Genomic DNA, 25,631 nt, shown 5'->3' with positions numbered 1-25,631 from the left:
CTCCTTCCATGTATTATCACATTTGGGAATAGCTGGGTGGGTATTCTGGATTTGTCTAGACTGGTGCCTTCACTGATGTAAGGGAGTCCCAGTGTGGGAACTCCTTCCTCCAACACAGAGCAACTGGTTGCCCCCAATGCAATCCTAGATCTAGAGCTTCCAGACGGCTCCTGAGATGTCCAGCCACCTCCCTTTATAGAGGGGGAAGCTGAGGCCCAGAGAGGTCAAGTGTCTTGGGCAAGGTTGCACAGGCAGTTCATTTGAACTCAGGTCTCTGAGTCTGAGTGTCCCAGCCCCAGGAGTCCCAGCTCTAAACCCAGTCCTCCTTCCTCTGATCACGAGCCTCCTGGGAGGACCCCTGAATTTCGGCCAAGGCTCTTACCTCCAGCTGGAGTATTTCCTCTCATAGCCTATGGCAACTAACCCCTCCTCCGCAGAAATCTCCTTTAGCTTCTTCCAAGCAGGGCAGGTGAGGATTTGGTCCACTCGCTGGCCCCATCCATCAAACTGCTGCAGCCTGGGGGGCGTTGCCTCACATTCTTTCCCCAAAGAAAGGATCTCATCTGATACTCGGGCTCCAAACCTCTGCAGGTCCTTATTCACTTCTGCAAAGACCTGCAAAGAAGACACCCCAAATTTGGTGTGGGACCTCCCTTCCCAATTCCATCCCCTCCTCAGGGTTTTAGAAATGGAAACACCAAGAGAAGGCAGTGGGAGGACCTGGGTTCCTTCTCGGAGAACTACTGGCTGGGGGCCTCTTGGAGTCCCAGTTTCTTCATCTATAAAAGGAAGATTAATCATACTACCTACCTCAATGGGTCATCCTAAAACTCAAGTGAGATCACGTACATAAATCTCTTCACAAACCTTACAACGCTATGTAAATGTAAGATGCTATTTTGAAGTGCCTTTGAGTAGGCTGTCACCCAAGCCCGAAATGCTTTTCTTCCTCCCCTCTACCTTTTAGAATCCCTTGTTTCTTTTAAGTCCCAGCTCCTACAGAGAAACCTGGCCTGATGCTGGTCCCTTCCCCCCTAGAGATTACTTGGAATATAATTCGTATTTAATTTTCTCTTCAGGTTCTGTTCCCATCCCCACCCCCATAGAATGAAAATAGAGTATTATTATAGAAGCCTGAAGCCTGATAGTCAAAGATTTTAAAAGCCCAACAGGGGAGTTTGTGTTGTATTGTGGAGGCAATAGAGTCAATGAAAGGTATTGAGCAGAGGAATAATATGGTTGGATGTGCTTTAGAGGTATCAACTTAGCAGCCATGGGGAGGATGGATTGGAGAGGAGCAAGCCTAGGGATATGGAGTTAGATCAGAAGAGACTGCTGTAATAGCTTGAGATTGGTAGCCTGGATTGGATGGGAAAAAACGTTGCACTGGAGTCAGAAGGCCTGGGGTGCTGGGTCTCAGCTCTGCCATGTCAGTCTTCATTCTTGAGTCCCGATATTAGATGGGAGCCATAGGTCTTCTTCACAGAATTAACATGACAACCACAAGCGGAGGTGGGGGTGAAAGCACAGGATTTGGGGGTTGAAAGGGGTCTTAACTGCTCACAGGACTGTTGAGTTTAGAGCTGAAAAGGAAATTTGAGACCCTCTCAGCCAGGAGGTCTTAAACACTTTGGTGTCTTGGACTCTTGGGTAGCAGAATGGTGAAGCTTATGGACTCCTTAGAATCATGTTTTGTTCAGTTGTTTTTCAGTCATTTCCAACTCTTCATGGCCTCATTTGGGGTCTTCTTGGCAGAGATACTGGAGGGGTTTGCCATGTCCTTCTCCAATTCATTGGACAGATGAGGAAACTGAGGCAAACAGGGTGAAGTGAGTTATCCAGGATCACACAGCTTGTAAGAGTCTGAGGCTGGATTTGACTTGAGAGAGTCTTCCTACCTCCATGCCCAGCACTCTATCCACTGCCCCACCTAGCTGCCTTGAGGAACCCTTCTCATTATCATGTTTTTAAACACATAAGATACTTAGGATTACAAAGGAAACCAATTATCCTTAAAGTTATCAAAATACATTTTTTTAAAAAGTTAATGAACCCTACGTTAAGACTCCCTGATCTGGTCTAATCCCCTCATCACTGTCATCACCACCACTATCACTGCCACCACCATCACCACCACCACCACCATCATCATCTATCATCATTACTTTTTCAGATAAGGAAAGTGGGATCCAAAGAGGACAAAGGATATGAGAGAGCAGCAAAACTAGAATCCAGACCCAGGTCCGAAGACCGCAAAACCAGTGGCCTTTCTGCATGACGTGACTCTAGTTTAATCTCTTCCTTTTGCCGATGAAAATGATAAAGGGCTACATAATTGTAATTATTACTTATTACTAACTTTATCAAGCAACTGGAAGACCTAAGTTCGAGTCCTGGCTGTGGGATCCTGAGAAGATCGATTAACTTCTCGCTGCCTTGGGGTTATTGAGAGGGTGTCAATGAAGCTTTTCTGCCCAAGGAATCCAGTCCCCTACCCCGCCCCCCCAATCCATTGTTCCCCAACCCAGGTAAATTCACAACTCTAGTGTGGAGGGATCTTTGGGCCTGGCTATCTCCCACTGGATTTATGAACAGAAGTCCTAAGCCTGCCAGGCCCTGCTCATAATTTCCCTTCCATCCCTCCCTCGCCACATTCGTAGTCACTAGCCTTGGTCCCTGTGCCAGCTTCTCCCCTAGACTATTCAACAGCCCGGCTCCAGTCTTTCTGGGCTCCCATCCATCCTGGACTTCACCACCAGTCATCTTCTTAATGTCTGGCTCCTCTCTGCTCAGAACCCTGCTGCATCCAGACTCTGCTGCTGCCCCTCTCCGCAATCTGCTTCCAAATTACTTTTCTGGCCCAATTTCAGGCTCCTCTCTCTCAACCCTTTTTCCCCTTCCTCAAGCCTAACTGGGCCATCCTCTGCTCCTCAAACTGGGCCACTCTTTTCATCCCTCTTCTCCCTCCCCTCTCATCCCCCTTCCAGTTCCAGCCATTCAAGCTTTCCCATCCTTCAAAGCCTGTCCCAGGTGGCAAGCACCTCCTCCATGGAGATTCCCACTGTGCCCTCCTCAGCTGGGAGTGGCGGTTCTCTTCACTGATATCTCTTAGCAGTCTTTCTCATGCACTCACAACAGTACTCCAAGGACCTGTGTGGGATGCCATTAGAGGCAGCTAGGTGGTACAGTGACTAGAACTTTGAGCCTGGAGTCAGGAAGACCTGAGTTCAAATCCAGCTTCAGATACTACCTGTGTGACCCTGGGCAAGCCCCTTAATTTCTGCCTCAGTTTCCTCAACTGTAACATAATAATAGCACCTACCTCACAGAGGTGCTATAAGGACAGAATGAGATATTGTTTGTAAAGTACTTAGTGCCATGCCTAGCTCATAGCAGGCATTTAATAAATGCTTTCTCCCTTCACCCTTCTTTCCCTCCTTCCTTCCTTCCTTCCTTCCTTCCTTCCTTCCTTCCTTCCTTCCTTCCTTCCCTCCCTCCATGTGGACACTCCTTCAGCTGGTGAATTGAATTAATGTAAATAAGTATGGGGTGACTCACAGATTCCTGGCGACTCTTTCATGCTGTACTGCAGAAGGGAGGTGTGAACGCTCACTCCCCCAGCCAATTAATGTAATCACTGAATCCTTGGGCATCTCTGTTCAATCAATCAATCAAAAGCGTACACTAGGTATGAACAGGTCCTTAATCAATTTGGGAGGAGTGAAGTACTTTGATCATTGGATGAAATTAGCTGGCACCACACAGCAGTTGCATTAGAATTAGCTGAAAGGATCAGACATAGCTCTGGACCCATGCAGATCAGAACCAGCCTGGAGCAGATTCCAACAGCTGGCCAGTCTAGTGGGGGAACAAGACTAACCAAGCCCCTTTGAGGGACATTCTGGGAGAAGGGGGAGAGGAAAGTCTCTGTCTCCTCACCTACTGTCTGCCACAGGCTTAGCAGAGCACTAGCACACAGTAGGGGCTTACTGCTTCCTTCCTCCTTTTCTCTGTCTCTGCCTCCCTCTCTCCTTCTCTCTCTCTCTCTCTCTCTCTCTCTCTCTCTCTCTCTCTCTCTCTCTCTCTCTCTCCCTCCCTCCCTCCCTCCCTCCCTCCCTCTTTCCCTTTTTCTCTGTCTCTCTCCTTCTCTCTGTCCTCTCTCTCTTTCTCTCTCCCTCCCCCATCCTGACCATTTCCCACACCAAAAACACCATTCGGTGGCCACTATGTTCTGCTTTCCCCTATTATAAGTAAGCCCCTGGAGAGCAGGGATGCTGAGGTCTCCCTTTGCTTTTGTGTAATGCCCCCTCTAGGCTGCACATTCAGCTTGCACACGCACTCAGGAGTTGAATCTCTAGAGGGCAGCTGCTGTCTCAGGTCTTAAGATGGCTATTTCTGAAGCTAAAACTTATGAGTCCCCACCCATAGGCTTCCATTAACATCTAGGTCTCAGCGTGAATGAATCCCCTGAAGTGGTCAACTGTATTTGAGTTTGCACTGTTTGAAGTTATAATGATATAAAATATGGTTCAAATCTGGCCTCAGAGACTTACTGTATCACTTGAGCTTTGTCTGCCTCAGTTTCTTCAACTGTAAAATGGGAAGGACAATAATAGCACCTCCCAGAATTGTGTAAAGTGCTTCACACACAGTAGGTGCCTAATAAATGTTTCTTTCCTATACTTGAGTGTGTCTTTGTTCCTCAAGGAAGCAGGGTCTGTTATGGAGCAAGTAGCTGCCTTTCAAAGCTGCGCCCCAGGGCCTCCTCCCTTAAAAAGGTCTGACTCCCGGTGAAGTCAAGTCCCCAGGGCTTAGACGTGGAAAGTCCCAGAGCGAAGGCTCCATCCTGCTCCTCTGATGAGGAGTCTACTGTTTAATTCCCAGAGGTGTTGGCATGGCACCGAGGGATCAGAGTTAGGGTTCATTTAGCACTTTCTCTTCCTTCCCACTCTCCTTCTTTCTTTTCTCTTTCTTCCTTCCTTCCTTCCTCCCTCCCTCCCTCCCTCTCTCTTTCTTCCTTCCTTCCTTCTTTTTCTTTCTTCCTTTCTCTCTCATCACACTAGAGCAATCCTCAGAAGTGCACATTTCCAGCCTCAGTAGCATCTGCGCTGCCTGACTTTAGAAGCCTCACGTGGGCCCCAGAGCCCAAGCTGGGGGTGGGGGGTCTTTGCTATTTCTTTATCCTGCCTTAGTCGCTCAGAATACAGCTTCTACTGTCCAGAGATGAAGGCTGAAAGGACACAGCAGGGAAAGTAATGGACCATCTGGCCTCACAAAGGAATCTCACCTAAGAAATGCAGAGGGGCAGGGGAAAGGTATTGAGGGGAAGATTACAGGAAAGGAGAAAGCATGGAAATGTGTTGGGGAGACGGAGAATGAATGCTGGCTGCCTGACCCTTCCTTTGTCCTCTGGGACTGAACCTGATACTCTGCTTTATCTCCTGGCTCATTTTTCTTCCCTCCTTGCCTGGCAGTATTATGGGATGGGCCTGAAGACGTGAGAAGCATGATAAACAGGGGAAGTGAGGCTGAAAGGAGGACATGCCCCCCTCGGGAGGGGGAATAGCCCATTAATCCATTCTTAGGAGGAACAGAAAGGCACGGAGGCAAGGGGGGAGCAGTGTCTGGTCGCCGCAACTGGGTCTTTTCTTACTAATTTAAAAAAAAAAAGGAAAAAGAAAAGATGGCCAAACGAGCATTAACACTTCCTTGTGAACAGCCAGAGTGCCCACCACCCCCTACCACAGAGAAGCCCGAGGCCATTGGCAGCTCCATAAAACTGAAAATGCCCCACCATGGTTCCCAAGATTAGTTTTCTCTGCTTAAACTAGCAGATAAAACACAGGCCAGGTGCTGGATTGGGAATGAGACCTAGGTTCACATTCTAGATTGGCCAGTTATTAGTTGTGTGATATTGGGTAAGTTATGTAACTGTTCTGTGCCTCAGTTTCCCCATCTGTAAAATGAGGCCGCTGTACTAGAAATCTAGGGTCCTTTCCAACTCTCTCTGTGATCCTATGTGGCTGGGGTAGGGGCTGGGATGAATGAGGTTTGGTTGGGAGAAGAGGGGGAGGAGGTGCTGCAGAGACAGGGTCTGCCAGTTTCCCCATGCAGTCTTTCTGTTCCCTCAGTCACCCAGACACTCATTAGCCTCTCCTGGCCCACCCCCAGCCCATCCATCAGATTCACTGCCTGCATAATCTTTCTTATGCATGCATGCGTGGGGCTGGTCAGAGCATCCGCTGCCTCAAAGCCTCCAGTGACAAATGATGGTGAAAGAACAGAATGGAATCTTACTGGACCCATCTGCTGCCAGGCCTTGTCTCCTCTACCTTCATATCGCTCACCTTTTCCCTCCTCTTCACTCACACAGTCCTCCCGCTAGTGCAGACCCTTGTCCCCTACATCTGAAGGGGCCTCCCTGCCTCATCTCCCCATTCTAGGCTAGCCTCTCTACTCAAGTGACCTTTCCAAAGGGCAGGTCTGAGACAAGTCCTTGCAAGAATTTCTGGTTCTGACAAACACAAAGAAAGGGCTAGAGCATGGACCCGAGATTCCATCACTCCCCCTACTAATGCAGGTCAGCACCTTCTTTGCAACTTAGAGACAGGATGAGTGACTTGCCCAGTGCCACACAGCCAGTAAGTAAAAGGGAAACTTGGTTTAAAAGGGGCAGTGAATCCCCAGATCCAGACCAAAACCATCCCCTCAGAGCCTGCTGCCAGTTTCTGTTCAGAGCCAAGCATCCTCCTGCAGACCGTCCCTGACAAGGTCAATCAACCAGACTTGACAGTTACAGCTCCTGTCATTCCCTGGCGCCGTTCATTAAGACTCAGGCTTTCCCCAGCAGCTCTGACGCCCACACCTGCCAAGTTTCCTCTGCCTGTCACAAAGACGATTGAAGAAAACTGGCAAGGCGAGCATGGCCCTCCTGGGAGCGGATGTGAATGAAGGGACGCCCAAGCCTAGTGGCCATCGACCAAGTGGTCACTCTGGGTTGAGTCGGCCCCAAATTTCAGGCCAGGCTGGGGTGGCCCCAACTTCTGTAATCTGGGAAGTATTTCATCCGGAGCCAATTTTCTTGTCTCCTCTTCTTCCTCGGCTAGCAAGATGGCCTAAGAACCAAGCTGGAAACCTTGACCCTTCTCCCTTTGAAAAACAACCAACTCTCAAAGACAGCAATAGAAACTTACTAAAAACAAAACAAAAAAATCCTAACCCAACGAGTGAGTCAATGTGGTCAGCCACTTCTGAATTCCCTCCTAGCTTGAAATCCCCTAGAGGCGAGATTTGGACCAGGTCTCTCCTGTTTGCAGATTCAAGGCTTGAGTGGGGGACTCCTTTCCCTTCCACTCAGATCTCCTCATTAGGGTGGGTGAAGAATGAGGCAAGCCCAGGATGTGGCAGGGCAGAGGGCAAGGGAGGCAGAGGACCTTCTCCAGATCCCAGATCTCTGGATAAGTTGCAGCTTCCTGATCTATAAAAACTGAGGTTTTTGTTCATTCATGTCTGCCTCCCTCTGACCCTATTTGGGGTTTCCTTGGCAGGGATACTGGAGGGATTTGCCAATTCCTTCTGCAGGTCATTTTACAGATGAAGAAACTGAGGCAAACAAGGTTAAGTGACTTGCCCAGAGTCACACAGCTAGTGAGGGTCTGAGGCCAGATTTAACTGGAGAAGATGAGTCTTCCTGACCCCAGGCCTGAAACTCTGTCTGCTGCACCACCTGAGTGCCTGTAAAAAACTGGGGTAAAAAATGGACAATTGGCCAGAGAACTCCCCTTTCCCCTCTCCCACTTCTGCCTCTCTCTAATCTGTCTTCCACAGCTGACAAAGTGATATTCCTACAGACCATGTTCCCCTTCTGGAGAAGAACTTTCCATGGCTCCTGATGGCCTCCAGGATCAAGGCCTTTCAGTGTTTGCCTCTGAAGGCCCTTTACAATGTTTTTCTAATTTGTTTTTCTGGACTAATTACACATAACTCCCACTCAGGCACTCTATCTTCTGGCCAAACTGGCTTGCCATTGATGGAGGATGGAGAACAATATTTGGATAATGATAATTGGTTGCGGTCAGTATGTCAGGGTGAATGCATGTTAATCATTGAGCAATGAGTTCCAGTCGGTGATCCTTGTCCACAGGGGTTCAGTCTGGGGGAGGGACATCGGGACTTGTGTATTTTTGAGAGATAGGAAGTTGTGGTGCCCCAGTGGGGACAAAGTCTGGTGGAGCTGTAGGTGACTGAGTGAGATAGAAGATAGGAAGGGGTGAGCTCCTGTTGGATAAGGGGCTGTCGGCTTTGGACACTGTTAACCCAAAGTCATGACACCACGAGACATGGGTAGTAACTTGATTTATTACAAGAGTAAAGGCACATGTATGTGGGAACTTCTTTTACCAAGGAGCCTGCCCTACATACAGCCTTGAATACTTATGGGTACAACAAAAAGGAGAGGTCGCATGGGAGGGGTGGAAGGCAATCCCTTCCTAAATTCAGTTGCCAAAAACTCACTGTTACATTAGTCTGTGGCCGGGCTTCATCCCCGGCCTCTCCACAATATCAACCAATCAACAAGTACTTATCAAGGGCTTGCTATATGCCAGGCATTGTGGAAATTGCTTAGGATAGTAAGAAAAACAAAAATAATCCCTACCTTGAAGGAACTCACATTCTGAAGGAGGAGACAACACAGCACAGAGATAGACTTGGGTGGGAGAAAAAGAGGGGGATCCCATTTGAGAAGGTAGCATTTCAGTTGGGTCTTGTGGCAAATTCTAAAAGTCAAAGGTGAGGAGGTAAAGCATTCCAGGCATGGGCAACAAAATAATGTAGAAGACATCTTAGCTCTGAGCCCCCACAGTTATAGGGTTGCTGAATGAGATGCATCTAGTATCTGGAAGTGAAGAAGAGAAAGTAATCAAAAATCACCCTTCTGAGCAAGAAATATCAGACAATGGGATGCTAGATATCACCTGACCCAATCAGGTTTTCAAAGAAAACTCTGCAGATTATGTTTTAGTACCCAAGGGGACCTGGAGCTCTCTTCTTAACCAGGCAACAGTATCCTGAAGGATACTGATAAAGGAGGAACCCAAACAACCCCTGAAGTGGGACAAAGAGGAGAAGGTCAGCTCCCAACTTATCACCTGTCCAGGTGTGAGGGACCTGCTATATTTCTGTCAACAGGACCCTGGGAATCTGATTTTCCTCCTGCCTCTTTATAGAGGTCTTATTTAAGTCTTAATTCACTGTTGGGAATCTAGCACAAAGATGTGTCCTCCAATGGCAGGGGTGGATGGTGATTTCTCTGATGTGGGTACTTGTCCCAATGATATAGATACCATGTTGTCCACACTAGCCCTTGCTGTGTGACTTTTAGCCCATGTATGTTTTCCCAATATACTGGGATCCTTTCTCAAGGACTCGACAAATCACAAAGATACCAATGGATACCAATGGTGCTCATGGGCGGTCCAATGGTTATTCCTCACTCTTGCCCATCTTTCTCCCCTCCTCTGCTTTTTAAAAAATCCTGTCCTTGCAGGAAGAGAACAATGGATGGTTTGCCTTTGAGAAACTTCAAAGTTCTTCTAGTGACCTCAAACTTCTTCTTGAAACAAAGGCCTTGTTTTTTTAAAGCCAATATTCTTCTGGTTTTGCATAGCTATGAGTCATGGACCACTGCAGTCTCCAAAGATGTGAAGGTGAGGATCACCCAGAGGGTAATGGAGAGAGACACATGGTGGGTGGGCGTGAGCTGGCTGCGGCACATTACAAATCAGGATTGATGGAGTGGGGTAAAGGATGTTGTCCAAGAAATGCAGTATCCAAGGGACTGCGGTTTTTAAAAGGTCCAAATGTGACACAACTACAAACCATGGAGCGATGTCACAGCTAACTGAGACTGATACAGGGCTCTAAAGTCTGCAAAAGCACTTTGCACCTATTGCCTCATTTTAACTTCACAGCAAGCCTGCAGGTATTACTATCCCCATTTTACATATGAGAAAACTGAGACTCAAGATATTGTGCAACTTGTGCATGTTCTTGCTGTTAGTGTCAGAGATGGGATTTGAACTCAGGTCTTCCTGATTCTATCCACGATGACCCTTAGGAGGATTGCAATTATGGGGGACCCAAAGGGCATGGTTGGCATAAGGCTTTAGTCTGTAAATTGTATTGGCTTGTTCATGAGGAGTGACACAAAAACTTTATCTCTAGTGCTTTCCACGGTGAGGGACACATAATAGATACTTAATGAATGTATGGTTGATTGGAAAAGCCATGAAACAGTAGTGAGGTATCATCAATCAACTGCCTGAGTGAGACACTCGGCTCTAAAGGAAGGCATCTGGGTATGGTGTGACCTTCTAAGGAGGATTCAGGGGAGAAGTGGGACAAGGATCACACGGGACCAAAATGCACTTATGGGTGGATGGTGATCTGCACTGATGGGCCAAGTGCCCATATGGAGGCACCAAAGTATCCAACCAGATGTCTTCTCAGGGTCCTAATTCTAGAGCTGGAAGAGACCTTAGAGATACCTAGTTCAACTCTCTCATTTTACAAATGAGGAAATGGAGGCCCAGGGATGTTAAGCACTTTGCCCAAGGTGACACAGGCAGAAAGCATCAGGTATGGAATTTGAACCCTGACCCTGGGCTCTAGAGGTAGTGACCTTTCCACTGTACCTTAGTGGAATCACCACCAAACAGGTTTCCAGAATTTCGTCATTTGAGAATTGCTTCAGCCAAGCCAGCTCAATCCTTGGCCAGTTTTTTTGCTTTGTTTTTCTCGTGGGGAGAAAAGCTTGAGTATGAAAATGAACAATGAGGCTGATTAAACCCTAATTCCTTGGGCTGGCTTTAATCAAAAGTACAGTAGAATAATGCTTCTGGGAACGCCTTTGATTGGAAAAGTGGGGCCCTGAGCCTTATAGATTTTAAGATCAGCAGGGCCTGGGCTGGGTGGCAGATGCACAATAATTATAGGATGTGAAGGCTTTCATTATTTCAGAAGCAAACTAGGCCAACCTGACCTAGAAGGAACCTTATTGGAAAGACATACACCTTTCAGGCTGATTTCTCATCACTCCACACAAGCAGCAGCTGGCCTCGCCTTGCGTCTGGGCCCCTACTCCCTGATGATACTTGCTCTGGGGTCCCTTCCAGGGCCACCTCGAGAAGCCATCTAACGTTCGATCAAGACATTCAGATGCCTGCGTACTGTCCTACTCGTCTTTGGCTTTTAAAACCACATTACTCTCTGGGCCGGGTGGAGGGAGATACAGATGAAATCCTGACAACTGTGCCTTGAATTCTGAGCAGGAGCTAATAGAATTTGGCAAGGATAAACAAGCCTATTCAGAGACCACTTGATAATCAGCATTTTTTGAGGATTCAAACTGGCAGCATAGGACTAAGCATCTCATTAGTGAGCTAAGCACTTCAGGTGTCACGACAGATCCAACCACAACTCAGAGCTAACTCCACTGGCATCCACCGAGCCACAGCCATCCAATGGACAGAACACTGGGCTGGTGGGAAGGAGAGTGGACTCCTCCATTCCCTAAATATTAACCACAAATATTAATCAGCAACAGCGGCAGACCCGTACTGACTGGATGACCCTGGGGAAGTTACACAACGTCCCAGGAGTTCAGGCAAGTCTATGCTGCCTGTCTGCATGGTAGAGGAGGAATGGCGTACGCACATCACCCAAGTGTAGGTGGACTTTCTACCACTGTACTATTGGAGAACACCTTATGCTTCATATGATTATAAGCGATTTCTTCTGGGTGGGGAACCAATAGACAGGTAATGTAGACAGCTGCCTGTGGCCTTGGGAGAGAGATGGATGGATGGATGGATGGATGGATGGATGGATGGAAAGAGAGATATAGAAATGGATATATGGATAGATAGGTAGATGGATCGAGAGATAAAGGATTAAATGGATGAATAAATAGAAGGATAGACAGATTGATGGAAGGATAAATAGATGAGGAGATGGATGGATGGATGGATGGACAGATGGACAGATAGAGAGCTAGACAGAGAGATAGAGGGATGGATGCATGGATGGATAGATAGGTAGATGGATAGAGAGATAATGGAAATAAAGGATTAAATGGATGGATAGATAGATGGGACAGAAGGACAGTTAGAGAGATAGAAGGATGGATGGATGGATAGATGGAGAGATAAAGAAATGGATGTATGGATAGATAGGTAGATGGATAGAGAGATAGATGGATGGAGAGACAGAAGAAGAGATGGAGAAAAAGATGGTTGGAAAGGCAGACAGACACAGTAAGCATTTATTAAGGGGAGCACTGCTTAGTAAAGTCCCCCCCTCCCATTTCCCACCAGTTACACCACTTTGGACTTTCTTTGGATCCCCCAGCATACCTTCCTTCCCCAGAAAACTCATCCCTGGGGTGAGCCTGCCTGCCTACTTCTCCCTTTGCCCCTCTGACTTCTGATCCTCTGGCTTTGGAAAGGGCCATGGGTTCTGGGGAGCAGTGGGCTCGGTATAGGCTTCCCCCCACATCCCACCAGCTCTGCTTCTTTGGAACGACTGTTTTTCTCTATCATGTCCCCATCTCTTCTCCATCCCCCCCCCCACCCCTCAACTCCCTTCCAGCTTCCTTCTGTGCTTTGTCTCCCCACTCCCCCCCATTAGACTGTAGGCATTCTGAGGGCAGGGGTTGTTTTTATTTGTATTTCCAGATCTTAGCACAGGATCCTGAGGATATAGTAGGTGCTTAATAAACATTTTTTCACCTGGCATTAAAGGAGGGCCTTGAAGGCCTCCCCAGACCCCTTCAGCCCTGCTCTGTGATCTCACTGATGGGTTGCAGCCCATCCTGTGACTTCTTGTTGGTCAGTCAACAAGCATTTATCGAGTGATCACTGTATGCCGGGCATACTTGTTACTATTGTTAATTCTGAATTTACATTTCATCCAATAATTTCATCTTTGATCGCTGGATTATTGGCTGCCTTAGATTCGACTCCTTCCTGGCCCTCCCTGCCCTCTGCCAGGGGTGCCAGGGCATTGTGAAGAAGGTCAGCAGTGGCAAGAAGGGGCTCCCCGAGATCCTCAGTCTCATCTTCTCCGTCTCCACCCCTGCCAAAATGCCCTTCCTCTGCTAGCCTAAGTGTCCTCTTGCCCTCCCATCCCATACCATGTGTCTGGAGATGGGTATGCTTGCTTTCTTACCCTGTGAGCCGCTGCTGTCCTGGGGCCCACTTCCCACAGGGCACCTTCCCTCCCTCCATGGCGAAGGCTGCCTAGTTCAGTGATTGCCACCCCTGATTCTATATCTATATCTATCTATCTATATATCCTACCTGGGTGGGCAGCTGCCTTTTCAGTGAGCCCTGCAGCAAAGCATCCTCCAAGTACTGGTTGCCAAGGTTGGGCTGCCCTTGGAAAAATGTTCCAATGCCCGCTCTGGAAAAGGGGATGTCAGCCTCCTGGGGCCAGCTCGGCCGGTGGATGTTTCTCCTGGGCCCCCAGGCCTTTGATCGTTGGAGCCCCTGGCCCAGCAGGGGCCGGATCTGCCTGAACAACATGGATTCCCTGCCAAGGGCCACGGAGCTGACCTGGAGCCAGGAACAGCAGCTCCCTTCTCCTGGGTGGCCTGGCTTGGACTGCTCGTTGGACCTCAGAGGCCTCCCTCGGTCCCTCCCCCTTTTCTTTCAGAAGGTAGAGCGCTGGACGCAGACTCAGACGTGTCCTAGCTGTATGATCTCAGCTCTCTGGGCCTCAGTTTCCTTATCTGTAAAGTGAAAAGGCCGGTCCCTTCCTCATTTAAATTCCTCCTGCTCTCCCTAAGCCCTCCCCTGACTCAGTGGCAGGAGGAGCCAAAGGGGGCAGGAGCAGAGGGCACCGTCCAACCACAGTGAGCCCTTCTAGTGCCAAGAGGAGGAAACCAAGGCCCAGGGGCATTGTGTTTGTGCCCCTGCTGTGTGCCAGCAGGCTCGGGCCAGGCTCTGGGGCGGAGAGGATACAGGGGGGCAGCCCAGGACTGTCTCCTTCCCAGGCAGGCTAGGAGCCCGGGGCCTCTGGCTCCGTACCCAGCCCTCCCCTCCCCCCAGGGGAGAAGGGCTGCAGGGACCTCAGAGGGCCATCAATCAATCAATCAATCACTCAGTCAATGAATCAATAGTGCTTAAACACCTCCTATGTGCCAGGCACTGTGTGTGCTGAGCGCTGGGCATAGAAAAAGAGTCTGTCTAGTCTGGTTCCCTCATCTGACAGAATCCCGAGGGATAAAGGGACTTGCCCAACGTCACACGGGCAGGAAGTGGCAGACGTGGGATTCGAACCTCCATCGCTCCTGGTTGGGCAGAGGGGGCGAAGTCTCGTCTTGGCACCTCCCCCCACTTTCAAGGGCGGCGAAGCCTCTGCGCATGCGCGGGCGGAAGCCTTTCGTGAACTGTGCGCGAGACGGAACAGCCGTTAATAACCGTCAGCTCCGGCCGCGCTCTCTGGGGAGGGTGGGGTCGGGAGTTTTCTATTTACATATTCATGAGGCGGCGGCCAACCGCCGAGCAGGGGCTCCGCTAACCCTTCCGGAGCAGGGCGGGGAGGGCTCCCGCGCCCAATGAGCGGGCTGCTCCTCATGCATTATTCATGAGCCGCCCGGGCGGGAAGAGCGGCGGTGAAGGTCGCGCGGGCGCTCGCGGGGTGGGGGAGGGGCGGGGAAGCCGCTTTCTGCCTCTGGGCTAAATAAATAAGCCCCTCGGCCGCGCCTGGCCCTGCCCCACGCGCGGGGTCCTGAGGGGGCGCGGGCCTAGCCGGAGAGGCCGTCCCCTTCCTTTTACAGACGAGGAAACTGAGGCACGGGGGGCCTAGAGCCTTAGGTGAAGAGGTAGTAGAGGCCTGAGGACTCCCGACGTACAGAAGGGGAAACTGAGGCACGGAGCGGTCCCAGGAGCGCGGACCGGGGCGGGGGTGGGTGAGAGTCTCCATTGCACCCCCTTTTAGAGGCGGGGGAGCGGGCTTCCCCGGCCTGGAGAGAGCGCGAGGACCCGGGCCCGAGCGGAAGCGGAGATTCGAACTCGGCGCTTGGGGCTTGCCCCCTTTACAATGGAGGCCCCTCCCCCCCAGCTTTCTTCTAGGGTTGTAGGCCTTAGGCTAGAAATTGCGGGGCGCGGGCCCCCTGGGGTGCCACAGTGGGTCCGGGCCCGGGGTTCGAGGCCGGACGTGAGCCGTGGCCTCCAGCAGCGCCTTCGGCAGCGGGGAGCGTTTGTGTGTGTGTGTGTCTGTCTGTCTGTCTGTCTGTCGGAGGCCCCTGCGGTCGGCGCAGGGCCGGAGAGGGGGGCGGTGCGGGTTCGGAGCAGCGGGCCTCGTGTCCCGACCCGGGTACCAGCGGTGTCCTAGTGGCAGGCCCTTCTCTGAGCCTCAGTTTCCCCGCCTGTAAAACGGGCGTGGTCCAAGAACCGCGGGGAAAGTGAGCTGTGAGGTCACGGTGCCGTGGAGACGTCCCTTGTGTGTCCGTGTTCCGCAGGAAGGAGAAGGCTGGGTGCGCTCGGGGAGCCCCAGACCGAGCCGGGACGTGGGGCCGTCCGTGGGCTCTCGGGTGCCCGCCCCGCGCTGGGGTGCACTGGGCGTGGGTGACAGGAGAGTGCCCCCACGAGAGACGAGGGTGACGTGACGGGGAGGGGGCTTCTCCAGGACGGACAGCCCTCGGCCTCTGCCCGGTCTCCCCGGCGGAGCTGGGCGCCCACGTGCGTCCGCCCCTCGCGAGCGCGGCCGTGAGCGTGGGCGCTCGGGAGGCCTTGGGCGCCCCGCTCTTACGCAGGAGGCCTCACGAGCCCCCACGTGTCTGGCCAGCCCCCCAGGGGGCTGCAGGCGTCCGAGCCCCCCTGCGAGCAGAGTCTGAGGTGGGGGGCTCTGAAGCCTGCACGGCGGGGGCGAGCTGGGGGCCGCGTGAATGCCCCGGACCTTGCAGGGCTCTGCTCCGCGCAGCATGGCAGGGAGGGGGCCTCCCCGAGTCCCCTGGGAGCGAGGGCCGTGAGGACTCGGGGCTCCAGGGCCCCGCAGAGCGCCTGCGCCGGAGGGCTGAGGCTGGGGGGGGGCTGGGGGGGGTGGGGGGGGGGGGGTGGGGGGGAGGCTGGGGGGAGGCTGGGGGAGGCTGTGGGGGGAGGCTGGGGGGGGCTGGGGGGGGGGCCTGGGGGGGGAGGCTGGGGGGGGGCCGGGGGGGGAGTCTGCGGGGGGGGTGGGGGGGGCCGGGGGGGGGCCGGGGGGGGGGGGGTGGGGGGGGCTGGGGGGGAGGCTGGGGGGGGCCGCGGGGGGGGCTGGATTCAGTGATCTCTGAGACCCCCGAAACCTACAAGGGTCTTGACCTGTCCCCTTTTTCAATTAGAGCTCCTTAAAAGGGTCCCTCCTTTCTGATGTCTTAGAGTTTGTGAAAGGCAAGACTGAATGGGGGAGTTTCTAACTCCAGAGCTGCTTCCATATGGCGCCGTACCAGGTCGCCTTTCCTGTCTATGTCTTTTTCCCTTTGAGAATGTCAGTTTTCACTATTTTTAAAACAAATGTTATAGAGAGTTTAGATTCTGGAAGGCTCGATGAATAAGTTCCCAAATGAGTGATTAGCTTTCCTAAGGGTCACTAATGAGCAGGTGTCTTGTTGGTTTTCCAGATAATACAAGTGTAATAGAGAACACATACATTTCAAAGACTAGACATGATAATTCTTTGTGTTCTAATGGTAGTAATGTCGTCATCAGGCCTTAATTCTTTAGAAATGCTATCAGCATGTCTTGTAGTCAGTCACAAGTAAATGAAGAAAATTCTAATATAAAAAGCTATTTAAAATCATTATTCCTCTTATTTATCTTCTAAGACTAATAACTGCCCCATTAGGGGGTATTTTATAAGGACTAACAAACTAGGCCTAGGGTATGAACTTTTAATAAATTGTGTCTAATTCCTACAAAATCCTCAGATTTTTGCAGCATTATCATAACTCCTTGGTGAACTAGTTTAGTTTTCTGGAGGTGCTGAGGTTTGGGGAGATGATGCATTCTGCCAGAGTCCAAGGCGGTACCCAGGAGTGAGCAAAGCCTACCTTAGGAGGCATAAAGACCAGAGATGATCTAGTCAGCTTTCATGGTGATGTGCAAACGTGGTAGAAGAGTGCCCCCTATCCCCACAAGCAAGTTTTGGGAAAAATTAGAGGCTGCCCACCTTTAAACCGCTAACACCACCTTGTGGAGGCTCATATGTGAACCCTGAGGTGAGTCAGGACCTGACAAACTCAAGGTGGATGAAGCTTTGTTTTTCAGTGGTTCACTTTGCCTTCAGATGAGAGCCAAAGGCCTCAACTCCATCACAAAACTCATTGATTTTCTTTTTTAAGTCCAGAGTGAGATGGAAACTGTTTTGAAATCTGTCAAGTACTGTTCTCAGGTAAGGCTTCTTTGTTTTTTACAGGACACAATTAAAAGAAGAAGAAGGCAGCGTATTATCGACAAGACATCATGACCACTGCTCAGCTCTCTTACTCCATTGAAAGTTGCAAGGTCATCAAGGTATTTGTCCAAGATGGACGATAAAATATGGTTTAGTTTAGATTAACAACTCGCCTCAGATTTTAAAGTTCTCATCAGCAGCTGCCAGGGATTCCCTATTCTGGCTCCAGTTTCCAGCGGGATAATGTAGACCTCTTGCCCTGGTACTTCAGGCCTGCCCAAGTTTTCCAGCCTCATTTCCCTTTCCCCCTCTGGTGGAGGTGGTTGCCTTGTCTGCCCAACCCCAAATCAGATTTCCCTTAGAGATTTGAATCCTCCTGCCTGATGAGGAGCCCTCCCCTCTGCTTTAGGCTTCTCTAAATTGCTGTCTACCCTCCTCCTTCTCAAAGCCTTTATTAGGCATTTATCAAATGTCTACTGTGTGCCAGGCACTGCTAACTGAGGATTTGTTGTTGTTCAGTTGTGTCTGACTCTTTGTGACCCCATTTGGGGTTTTCTTGGCAGAGAGACTGGAGTGGTTTGCCATTCCTTCTCCGGTTCATTTGACAGATGAGGAAAACTGAGGTAAACAAGGTGATGTGACTTGCCCAGGGTCACACAGCTAGTAAAGTGTCTGAGGCTGAATTTGAACTTGGGAAGATGAGTCTTCCTGCCTCCAGGCCCATCACTCCCCCTAGCAGCCCAAACTGGGGATACAAACAAGAGCCAGAAGGACAGTCCCTGCACTCAGGGCCAAGTCAAATTGGGGAAAGCAATAAGGGAGTTAGAACCAAGCAGTGAGGTTCTTTATTAATCATGTTTTACGTTTCTCTAAAACTGATTGTTCTTAGACTTGATGCAGATTGGTGTAGACTGTGTCCTATTTCCCCAGATTACCAGGCTTTCTAGGGCAGCAATGTTCCTCTCATAAGGAATCTTAAGAAAGTGTCCTCCAGTGCTTTTCAGCCTGCTGTGGGATGGACCCAAAAGGGAACCCAAGCTCCAGCAGAGCCTGCTAAGACAGAAAGGATTTGTACGGACTCACTGAGATCTTGTCTGTAATCTGAGGACCGATCTGCCCAGGTTTGGAGAGGCTGGCCAGCAGGTTCACTGTGGGGTGAGGAATTACTCTCTTTGACCACAAAGATCATTTCCCAAGTTGTGAAGTGCTGATGCCTCCCCTTCTAAGAAGATCCTTTATCTCCACTGGACCCAGATGGCTCTGGAGGAGAGAGTGAGGCTGGTGACTGCATAGCCCTGCCTCACTTAAATCCCACCTGCAAGCCATGGCATCCCCTTCCTGCTGTCAGGGTCCTTTGGACAGGGACTGTCTCACTTCTGTCTATCTCCAACTCCTTAGTACAGTAAGTGCTTAATAAATGCTTGGTGATTGCTTATGTAGAGGGCAGCTAGGCTTTGACCAATGGGCAGAAAACTGTTAAAGCCTCTAAAACCCCCTCCCACTTTCTCTTGACCTTCTAATTGGTTTAGTCAGCCGGTGGTGGAGTCAGTGGAGGCAACTGAGTACAAACTGAGCACAGTTTGTGAGAAACCCTGCCTCCGTGGGGTGTGGCCCCTTTGCAAACAGCCAATCCCAAGATCCTCTTCTAATTCAGAGTAACAGTGTCATCTCCCTTATCTTCCCTCTCCTTTCTGACTGCCATTAGGTAGACTGAAGAAATCCATGGTTCCACGGTTTATTGTCTCTACAACTGATTGACTGAGGGAGGAAGGAGGTGTGCACCACATTTTATCCTCTGGAATTAGCTGTAGGCTAATCTCAATTAATGGGCATTTAGGTGGCTCTGGGACCTGTTGCTGGACCTGGAAACGGGACGTTGTGGTTGTTCAGTTCTGACTCTTCCTGATCCCATTTGGGGTTTACTGTTTCCTTTTCCAGCTCATTTTACAGATGAGAAAACTGAGACAAACAGGGTTAAGTGACTTGCCCAGGGTCACGCAGTTCATATAGTATAAGCTAGTATCCAAAGCCAGATTTGAATTTAGGTCTTCCTGACTTTGCCACCTAGCTGCCCATTAACTGGGATCTGGTCTCAGACACTTACTGGCTGTGTCATCCTGGCAGGTCACTTCACCCTGTTTGCCTCCGTTTCCTTCTCTGTAAAAAGAGCTGGAGAAGGAAAGGGCAAAACACTGCAGTGTCTTGGCCAAGAAAATCCCATGGACAGTGTTGATGTGCTGTGGTTCATGGGGTCACTTGCAGTCAGAAAAAACTGAGTAACGTCAACAGTCTCAATGAAAGGTTTGTGAGGTGATCATGTCTTGAAAAGCCACCATTTTACCCTAAATACCTAGATTGTTCTGAAAGAAGTAAGGCTTGGGCCTGAATTACCAAGAGGATAATTAACTCAACCCTTTCATTTTGATTGGCTGTGGCATTCTGGCCTGATACCTTTTTTTCCCATTTTTTGGCAAGCTTCTTTTCCTTATGAGCACTCCCTCCCCCCAACACAGGATTTGATGCTTTTATGTCCTGAGAAATCTTTCCCCCTTACAGTCTAGATAACTGCAGGATTTACTGTGTGCTGATCTTTCAAAATGCTAATCTTTGCCATTTTTTTTTCTCTCCAGGAAACAACTCTGTTCCCAACTCAAATCACCACTGAGCAAGAATCCCTAGTATTGGTGAAGAAGCTCTTAGCCACTTCTATCTCGTGTATCACATACCTTAGGGGGCTGTTTCCAGAGAGTTCTTATGGAACCCGTTATTTAGAAGGTAAAGCTTAAGTACCTGATGAATTCCAGTCTTTTCCGTTCTTGGCTCTGCTTAGTAGTAGCATCAGCCATTTCCTACTCCCAGAAGGTGTTAATCCCCAGGCCTGTGCCAGCTCTTCATGATTGATTTGTTCATTTACATCCCTCTTTAATTTAACTATCGCAGATTCAATAGTTTTACCACTAGGTGCCATTAGTTTCTGGCTTGATACCAAATGGCAGATTAAGCAGCCAATAAATCTCTATGAGCCAGTCTAGGGACTCTGGGGCTTATCTGTAGAGGCAGCAGCAGCTGGGTGAAAGGCCGTTTGAGGCTTGGCATTTTGAGTTCTCTACCAGGGCAGTCTTTTGGTCTCAAAAATGAAATTGTACTTGAAGTGCTTTCTGACACTGATGGGGTCGTGGCAAAGCCTGTTCAGAGTTGCTAAGAGACTCTATATATCTATATCTATATACATGCCTCTGCCAAACCCACATCAGTCCCATCACTGAAATTTTAGCAACTTAAATCACTAAAGACCAATTTTAGTGATGCATCCATGCAATGGAAATGACCTTGGGTTCTCAAACCCTAGGCCAATAGGGAAAGCTCTGGAAGGTTCTACTGCAGTGAGATGGTGCACACACAGGGTTTTGTGAATTGTAAAGTGTTGTCTCTGTGCCAGCAACAATGATGGTGAAGTTGGAGTTGCAGAGACCCTATGGACAGGCCCAGTGACAGGGCTGTTGTCCAAGGACCAGTCTAGGTAAGTTTGGAGAGCTTGGTTGCTAGGTGGCTGCAGGGAGATTACTTTTTGGGTTAGTTTTCAAATACCGTCTACTGAGTCATAAAGGGGTTTGCAATCTGTGTTGCACACAATCTCATCCAATTGGTGACAAGGTTGTGGTTCTTTGAATAATTAAAGTGTTTTGGCAACTATCAGTTTTATCTTCCTGTCAGTTGTCAGATCTCTTAATTTATGTGGTGTGAGCTTTGCTTTTCATGCCTTTATTCATTTTTTTGGTCATCATTTTCTTAGTTTGTTTCTGCTTTTCTTTCCGTTCCATTTTGGAAATTCCTTCTGGGCATTCTATTTTCGTCTCCGCCTTTCAGGTGATGAGACTTTTACATTTGAGCAGAAAGCTGGTTTAGAACAGCAGTCATTTGGAAAACCTTCTGTTGACTTTTAATTAAACTAGTAACTACCGTTTGGAAAATATGGTAGAATTCTCCCAATTTCTCCTTTTGGTATTCCTTTTCCCAATCCATTTTAACACTAAACTTCTTAATTTCAAATGTAAGGATTTGTTTTGGTTTCTTCCTAAATTCATTTCATTCTTAATGCTCTTCCTTTCTAAATTCTATTTGAGACTGCCTCACACTGAAATTCATATGCTGGAGACAAGGAAATTGTAAAGGTCAATTACATTAGTCATTTAAAATTGCTTCTGTGATGTACGGCCATTGCCATTATGTTTTGAGAGCTGCTCCCTTGTATTGTCAAATAGCAATACAGTTGTTAGTAACAGTAATAATTGACATTTTCCTAGCACCTTTCTGTATTGTCTAGAACATGTCAGTTGACCTTCGTAACTGTCACAGAGGTAGATACTATGGATCGGGCCTATACAACCTATGTACAACCATGGGCCACTTGCAGCCCATCGTAGGATTTTGGGCAGCCTGTGAAAAATGTACAGCATGTAAATGCAAGGCAATAAGAATACTAGCTTGCCAGTGGTATGAGGTACAGGTCTGCTCTATATGTCATTATCCTGATTTTTCAGTTGAAGAATCCTATGGTCAGAGAAGGCAGGTCACTTGTCTGTGGTCACCCAGCTAGGAAATGTCATTGATGCAGACGGAACCCAACACGGGGTTCCAAATTTAAGGCTTTCTAGAATGATTGTACTACTTGGAGGTGTCTTCCCTTTGTAACAATGCTAAAGAATTGCAAGCTGTCAGTATGAAGGAACTTGAGGGGTTCTGCATCCAGGGTCAGAATCCTTGCTAAACTGATCATGGGAGTAAGAGGTGGTAGAGAGAGACTTGAAATATTGCTTGATCCAAACCCTTTGTTTTGCAGATAGGAAAACCAAGATACAAAGAATTTAATTGCTATGGCCAGGGCTGATCATCCATTGTCTGTGGGACAAAGCTTCCAGCGAGAGAGAGATGACTGTTAAGAGACAGATCGTTCCCATTCTTCAAGAGCTATAGTTGTTAGAAAGTATTGGTCTAAAATTGGCTTCTCTCTCATTTTCATTCATTAATTTCGTGTTCTACAGTTCTAGAGAAACAATTTCATCTCTCTTCTACATGTTAACCTTTTGATTATTTGAAATTAGACATCATATCCCTTCCAAATCTTTTTTCCTCACTAAAAAGCACCTTAGAAATAATCTCCATTAGACCCATCCACAATTAGAAAAGACTACCTGGGAGGACAGGGAATTCCCCTTCTCTGATGATGACCATCACATGTCAAGTGTGTTGTAGTGAACATAACTCCCTGAGGACAAGAGTATCCTACTTTCATATCCGTGTTGCCCACCCCCTGGTGGCTGCTTGATAAATGCATCTTGGCTGTTTGGTTTTTCAGACTAGTTAAGTTCTACAGTGTTTTCCATACATGATCTCAGTTGGTCCTTTTAACCACCACTGAGGTAAGATAGTGCAGATGTTCATGTATCTCTACTGTTTACCGAGCATTGTCTTCATTAAGCAGCGCAGTGGTGATGGTGGGAAGCTACTTAAGTGTGATGTAGGGTCTCTGCCCTCAAGTGCACTTTTATCAGAAGTGTGCTTCATATACACTGAAATCACTCCCCTGCTGGGAATCCCTAAATATAGAGCACTTTTTACGTCTCTCCCGAGATTTAGAGCTTGTCTCGTCTTCATTTTAAAGAGGGGAACTGAGAAGTATGAAATGGTAAAGTGAGTCATGTAAAGTCATATAGTGAGTCAGTGATGGACTTGGGCCCTAGTTTTGACTCCTGACTCCCTAATATAGACACTAAGTCAAAATTCTCTTTAATTGGACCCCTTTGCTTTTCCCCAAGTACTATTTGTACTTCCCCGATGAAATTAGAGTTTTGAGAACATTTAATGGGAGTTTTCTTTACCTTTTCCTCTTTTTATCTCTTTCTTTTTTAAAAATGTGGTTCAGGAAAGGAAAATAGGAAAATGGGGATAAATTAGGCTTGTATTTTGAACTGGTGAAACAGAGAATGTTAAGAACTGGAGGAAACCTTAGAAGGCATCTAGCCAGCTACTTCATTTACAAAAGAGGAAGCCAAGATCTATGCAGATAGTCTTTTCATATTCATTCCCTGTGGGGAATCCTTTAGAATTCAGCAGAAGTACAAAAGTTCCTTTTTCAAGTCAGTTTAGCTAGTGCTGAGCTACAGAGAAAGCAGGGAGAGAAGAAAAAAGCCAAACCATGATCCAAATTGGAATCAAGGTACATGTTAGCTCACAATAATGTCTTTCAAAAATAGATAGTTAGGGTTATTATTTCCTTAATGTAACCATTCTGCCAGAGGCTTTCTGCTAACATGAACGTATGCTTCGGGAACCTCTCATTTCTCTCCATCCCTGGCATTTCCCAAAGAGTGGCTGTCAGCTCCCCTTAGAGGCTCTCAGGCTCACAAGGTATCAAATGCAGAATGAGTTTTATGTGCACAGCCAAGCCCATAGTCAAGTCAGCAAGCACTGATTAAGTCCCTACTATGTGCCATGCACCGCACGAGTTCTGGAGATACAAAGAAAGGCAGAAAATCATCTCTGTTCTTGAGGAACTCATACTCTAAGGTGGGAGACCACATGCAAACTATTATATATGAATGAGATCTATACAGGATAACTTGGAGATCATCACAGAGGGGAAAGGTTTTTTGTAGAAGGTGTGTGAAGAAAATCAGGAGATGGAGATGAGGAAAGAGAGAATTCTGAGTATGGGGATTAGCTGTGAAAATGGAGTTTGGAGATGGAATATGGGATGGGAAGATTCCCTTCCTTTCCTTTCTATTTGGCTGCCAGTTGTCCTCCAAGTGTCTTTACAGGACAAAGGACTTATAGTGCCTACCTACTTGGGATGACTGGCAAAAAAATAACCTCAGGAATCACTAAAGTGTCAAGCAAGCCCCCTTCCAGGGGGCTTCCACCTGCTCCTTTACTGCCCTGGAAGGGAATCGCAGCAACAGAGAGGAACTTAGGGTTTTTAGCACCTGCTGCTCATTGCATGTGACTCAACTCCCTTCCCTGAATCATTGGAGAAGTGGAGGGTGGGAAGGAGAAAGCAATAAGTTTTTATTGATCACCTACTATGTGCCAGACACTGTGCTAAGTGCTTTATAAATATCTCATTTGATCCTCACAACAACCCTGGGAGATAGTTGAGGAAACCGAGGCAGACTAATTAATTGAGTGACTTGCCCAGGGCCATACAGCTAGTTAAGTGTCTGAGGTTGGATTTGAATGCAGGTCTTTTTGACTCCAGGCCCAGCTCCAGGCTCTACCACCATGCCACCAGCTGCCATTTTTCTCTTCCTAGGTTTTCTCACATCAATACTCATCTATACTCCACCATCCTATTCTGTTTTTATTTTCTAACTCCTTGCTGAGTTGGGATCTCTCCTTGGGCATGTGTTCCAGTCCAGTCCAGCAAACAGGACTTACATGCCTCTAGGCAATTTGACACTTTCTAGCTCCTTCAAGCCTGGTTAGGGCTCTTTCAAGCAAGTCCCACAGTCCTCTCCTTTGACATCAACTGTATCCTGAGGCAGCCAGGAAACAGGATGCTCCATCACATTTCCCCATTTTCCTTCCTATTGATTAGGATGAGTTTTCTCGTGTTTTCCCTCTCTCCCCTGCTCCTGTGGCAAAGTATGTCTTGCCCCCTCAGCATGTCCCACTAAGTCTTGTGGGTCTGAGGGACCCTCTTTATGCTCTTTCCTGCTTGTCTTCTCATTTCCCATCTTCCACAGCAGTAGATGGGCCAGACCATGAAAATCAGCCTGTGCTGTGAGAAGGAACTGGGAGCCAAGGAGTGTGGGTGCTTCCTGCACAGACATGTGGGACACCCAGTTGGAAGAGGTAACTACCATGGTCATGAAGATGTGTGTCCTTGACACAGTCCTAACTGGCAAAGTTAAAGAAATAATGCGAGCAAAACAACTGAGGTAGTATGACGTCATAGCAGAATCATGGGCCTCGGCAGCAGAAGACTAGCTTTGGAGCTGGGCTCCTGCTGCTTGGTAACTGTGTGGCCTTCGGAGACTTTCTTCTCTTCTCTTGGCATCAGTTCATTCATTGGTAAAATGACATAGTTATACTACATAATGTGAAAGGTCCTTCCCAGGTCACATATTGTATAATCGGTGAATTCAGGAAAGAGGATAGTTAACTATAACTTGGGTAATTTAATTGAAACAGAAATGATG

At 48.4% G+C, this 25,631-nt stretch overlaps 2 protein-coding genes across 22 annotated transcripts in view; one reads left to right on the top strand and one right to left on the bottom strand.

Moving 5' to 3' along the window:
• Positions 1-13,859, bottom strand: part of LOC140499052 (acyl-CoA dehydrogenase family member 11-like) — a 29,027-nt gene extending 15,168 nt beyond the window's left edge. For 2 of the 6 annotated variants that reach the window (XR_011965252.1, XM_072599998.1), the window contains exons 1-2: positions 13,359-13,853; positions 383-615 (exon numbers count right to left, since the gene is read on the bottom strand). Coding sequence is in view for 5 of the 6 variants with exons in the window: in XM_072599998.1 (XP_072456099.1) it covers positions 383-615; positions 13,359-13,583 (458 nt within the window). In the remaining variant the exon portion in view is untranslated. Of the gene's footprint in view, positions 1-382; positions 616-8,656; positions 8,897-13,358 lie in introns of all 6 variants that reach the window. The other 4 variants (XM_072600000.1, XM_072600001.1, XM_072600002.1 and 1 more) reach the window with 4 other exon arrangements.
• The window catches only part of HORMAD2 (HORMA domain containing 2), a 73,061-nt gene continuing 58,554 nt past the window's right edge, over positions 11,125-25,631 (top strand). For 5 of the 16 annotated variants that reach the window (XM_072600017.1, XM_072600015.1, XM_072600018.1 and 2 more), the window contains exons 1-3: positions 14,697-14,967; positions 17,455-17,552; positions 20,064-20,208. In XM_072600017.1, coding sequence (XP_072456118.1) covers positions 17,502-17,552; positions 20,064-20,208 — 196 coding nt within the window. In that variant the 5' untranslated portion in view covers positions 14,697-14,967; positions 17,455-17,501. The other 11 variants (XM_072600016.1, XM_072600012.1, XM_072600007.1 and 8 more) reach the window with 10 other exon arrangements.

Source organism: Notamacropus eugenii, chromosome 4 (genome assembly GCF_028372415.1).
Source record: "Notamacropus eugenii isolate mMacEug1 chromosome 4, mMacEug1.pri_v2, whole genome shotgun sequence".
Taxonomy (NCBI): Eukaryota; Metazoa; Chordata; class Mammalia; order Diprotodontia; family Macropodidae; genus Notamacropus; species Notamacropus eugenii.
Note: the sequence above shows the minus strand (reverse complement) of the source record. Positions and strands in the feature narration are given on the sequence as shown.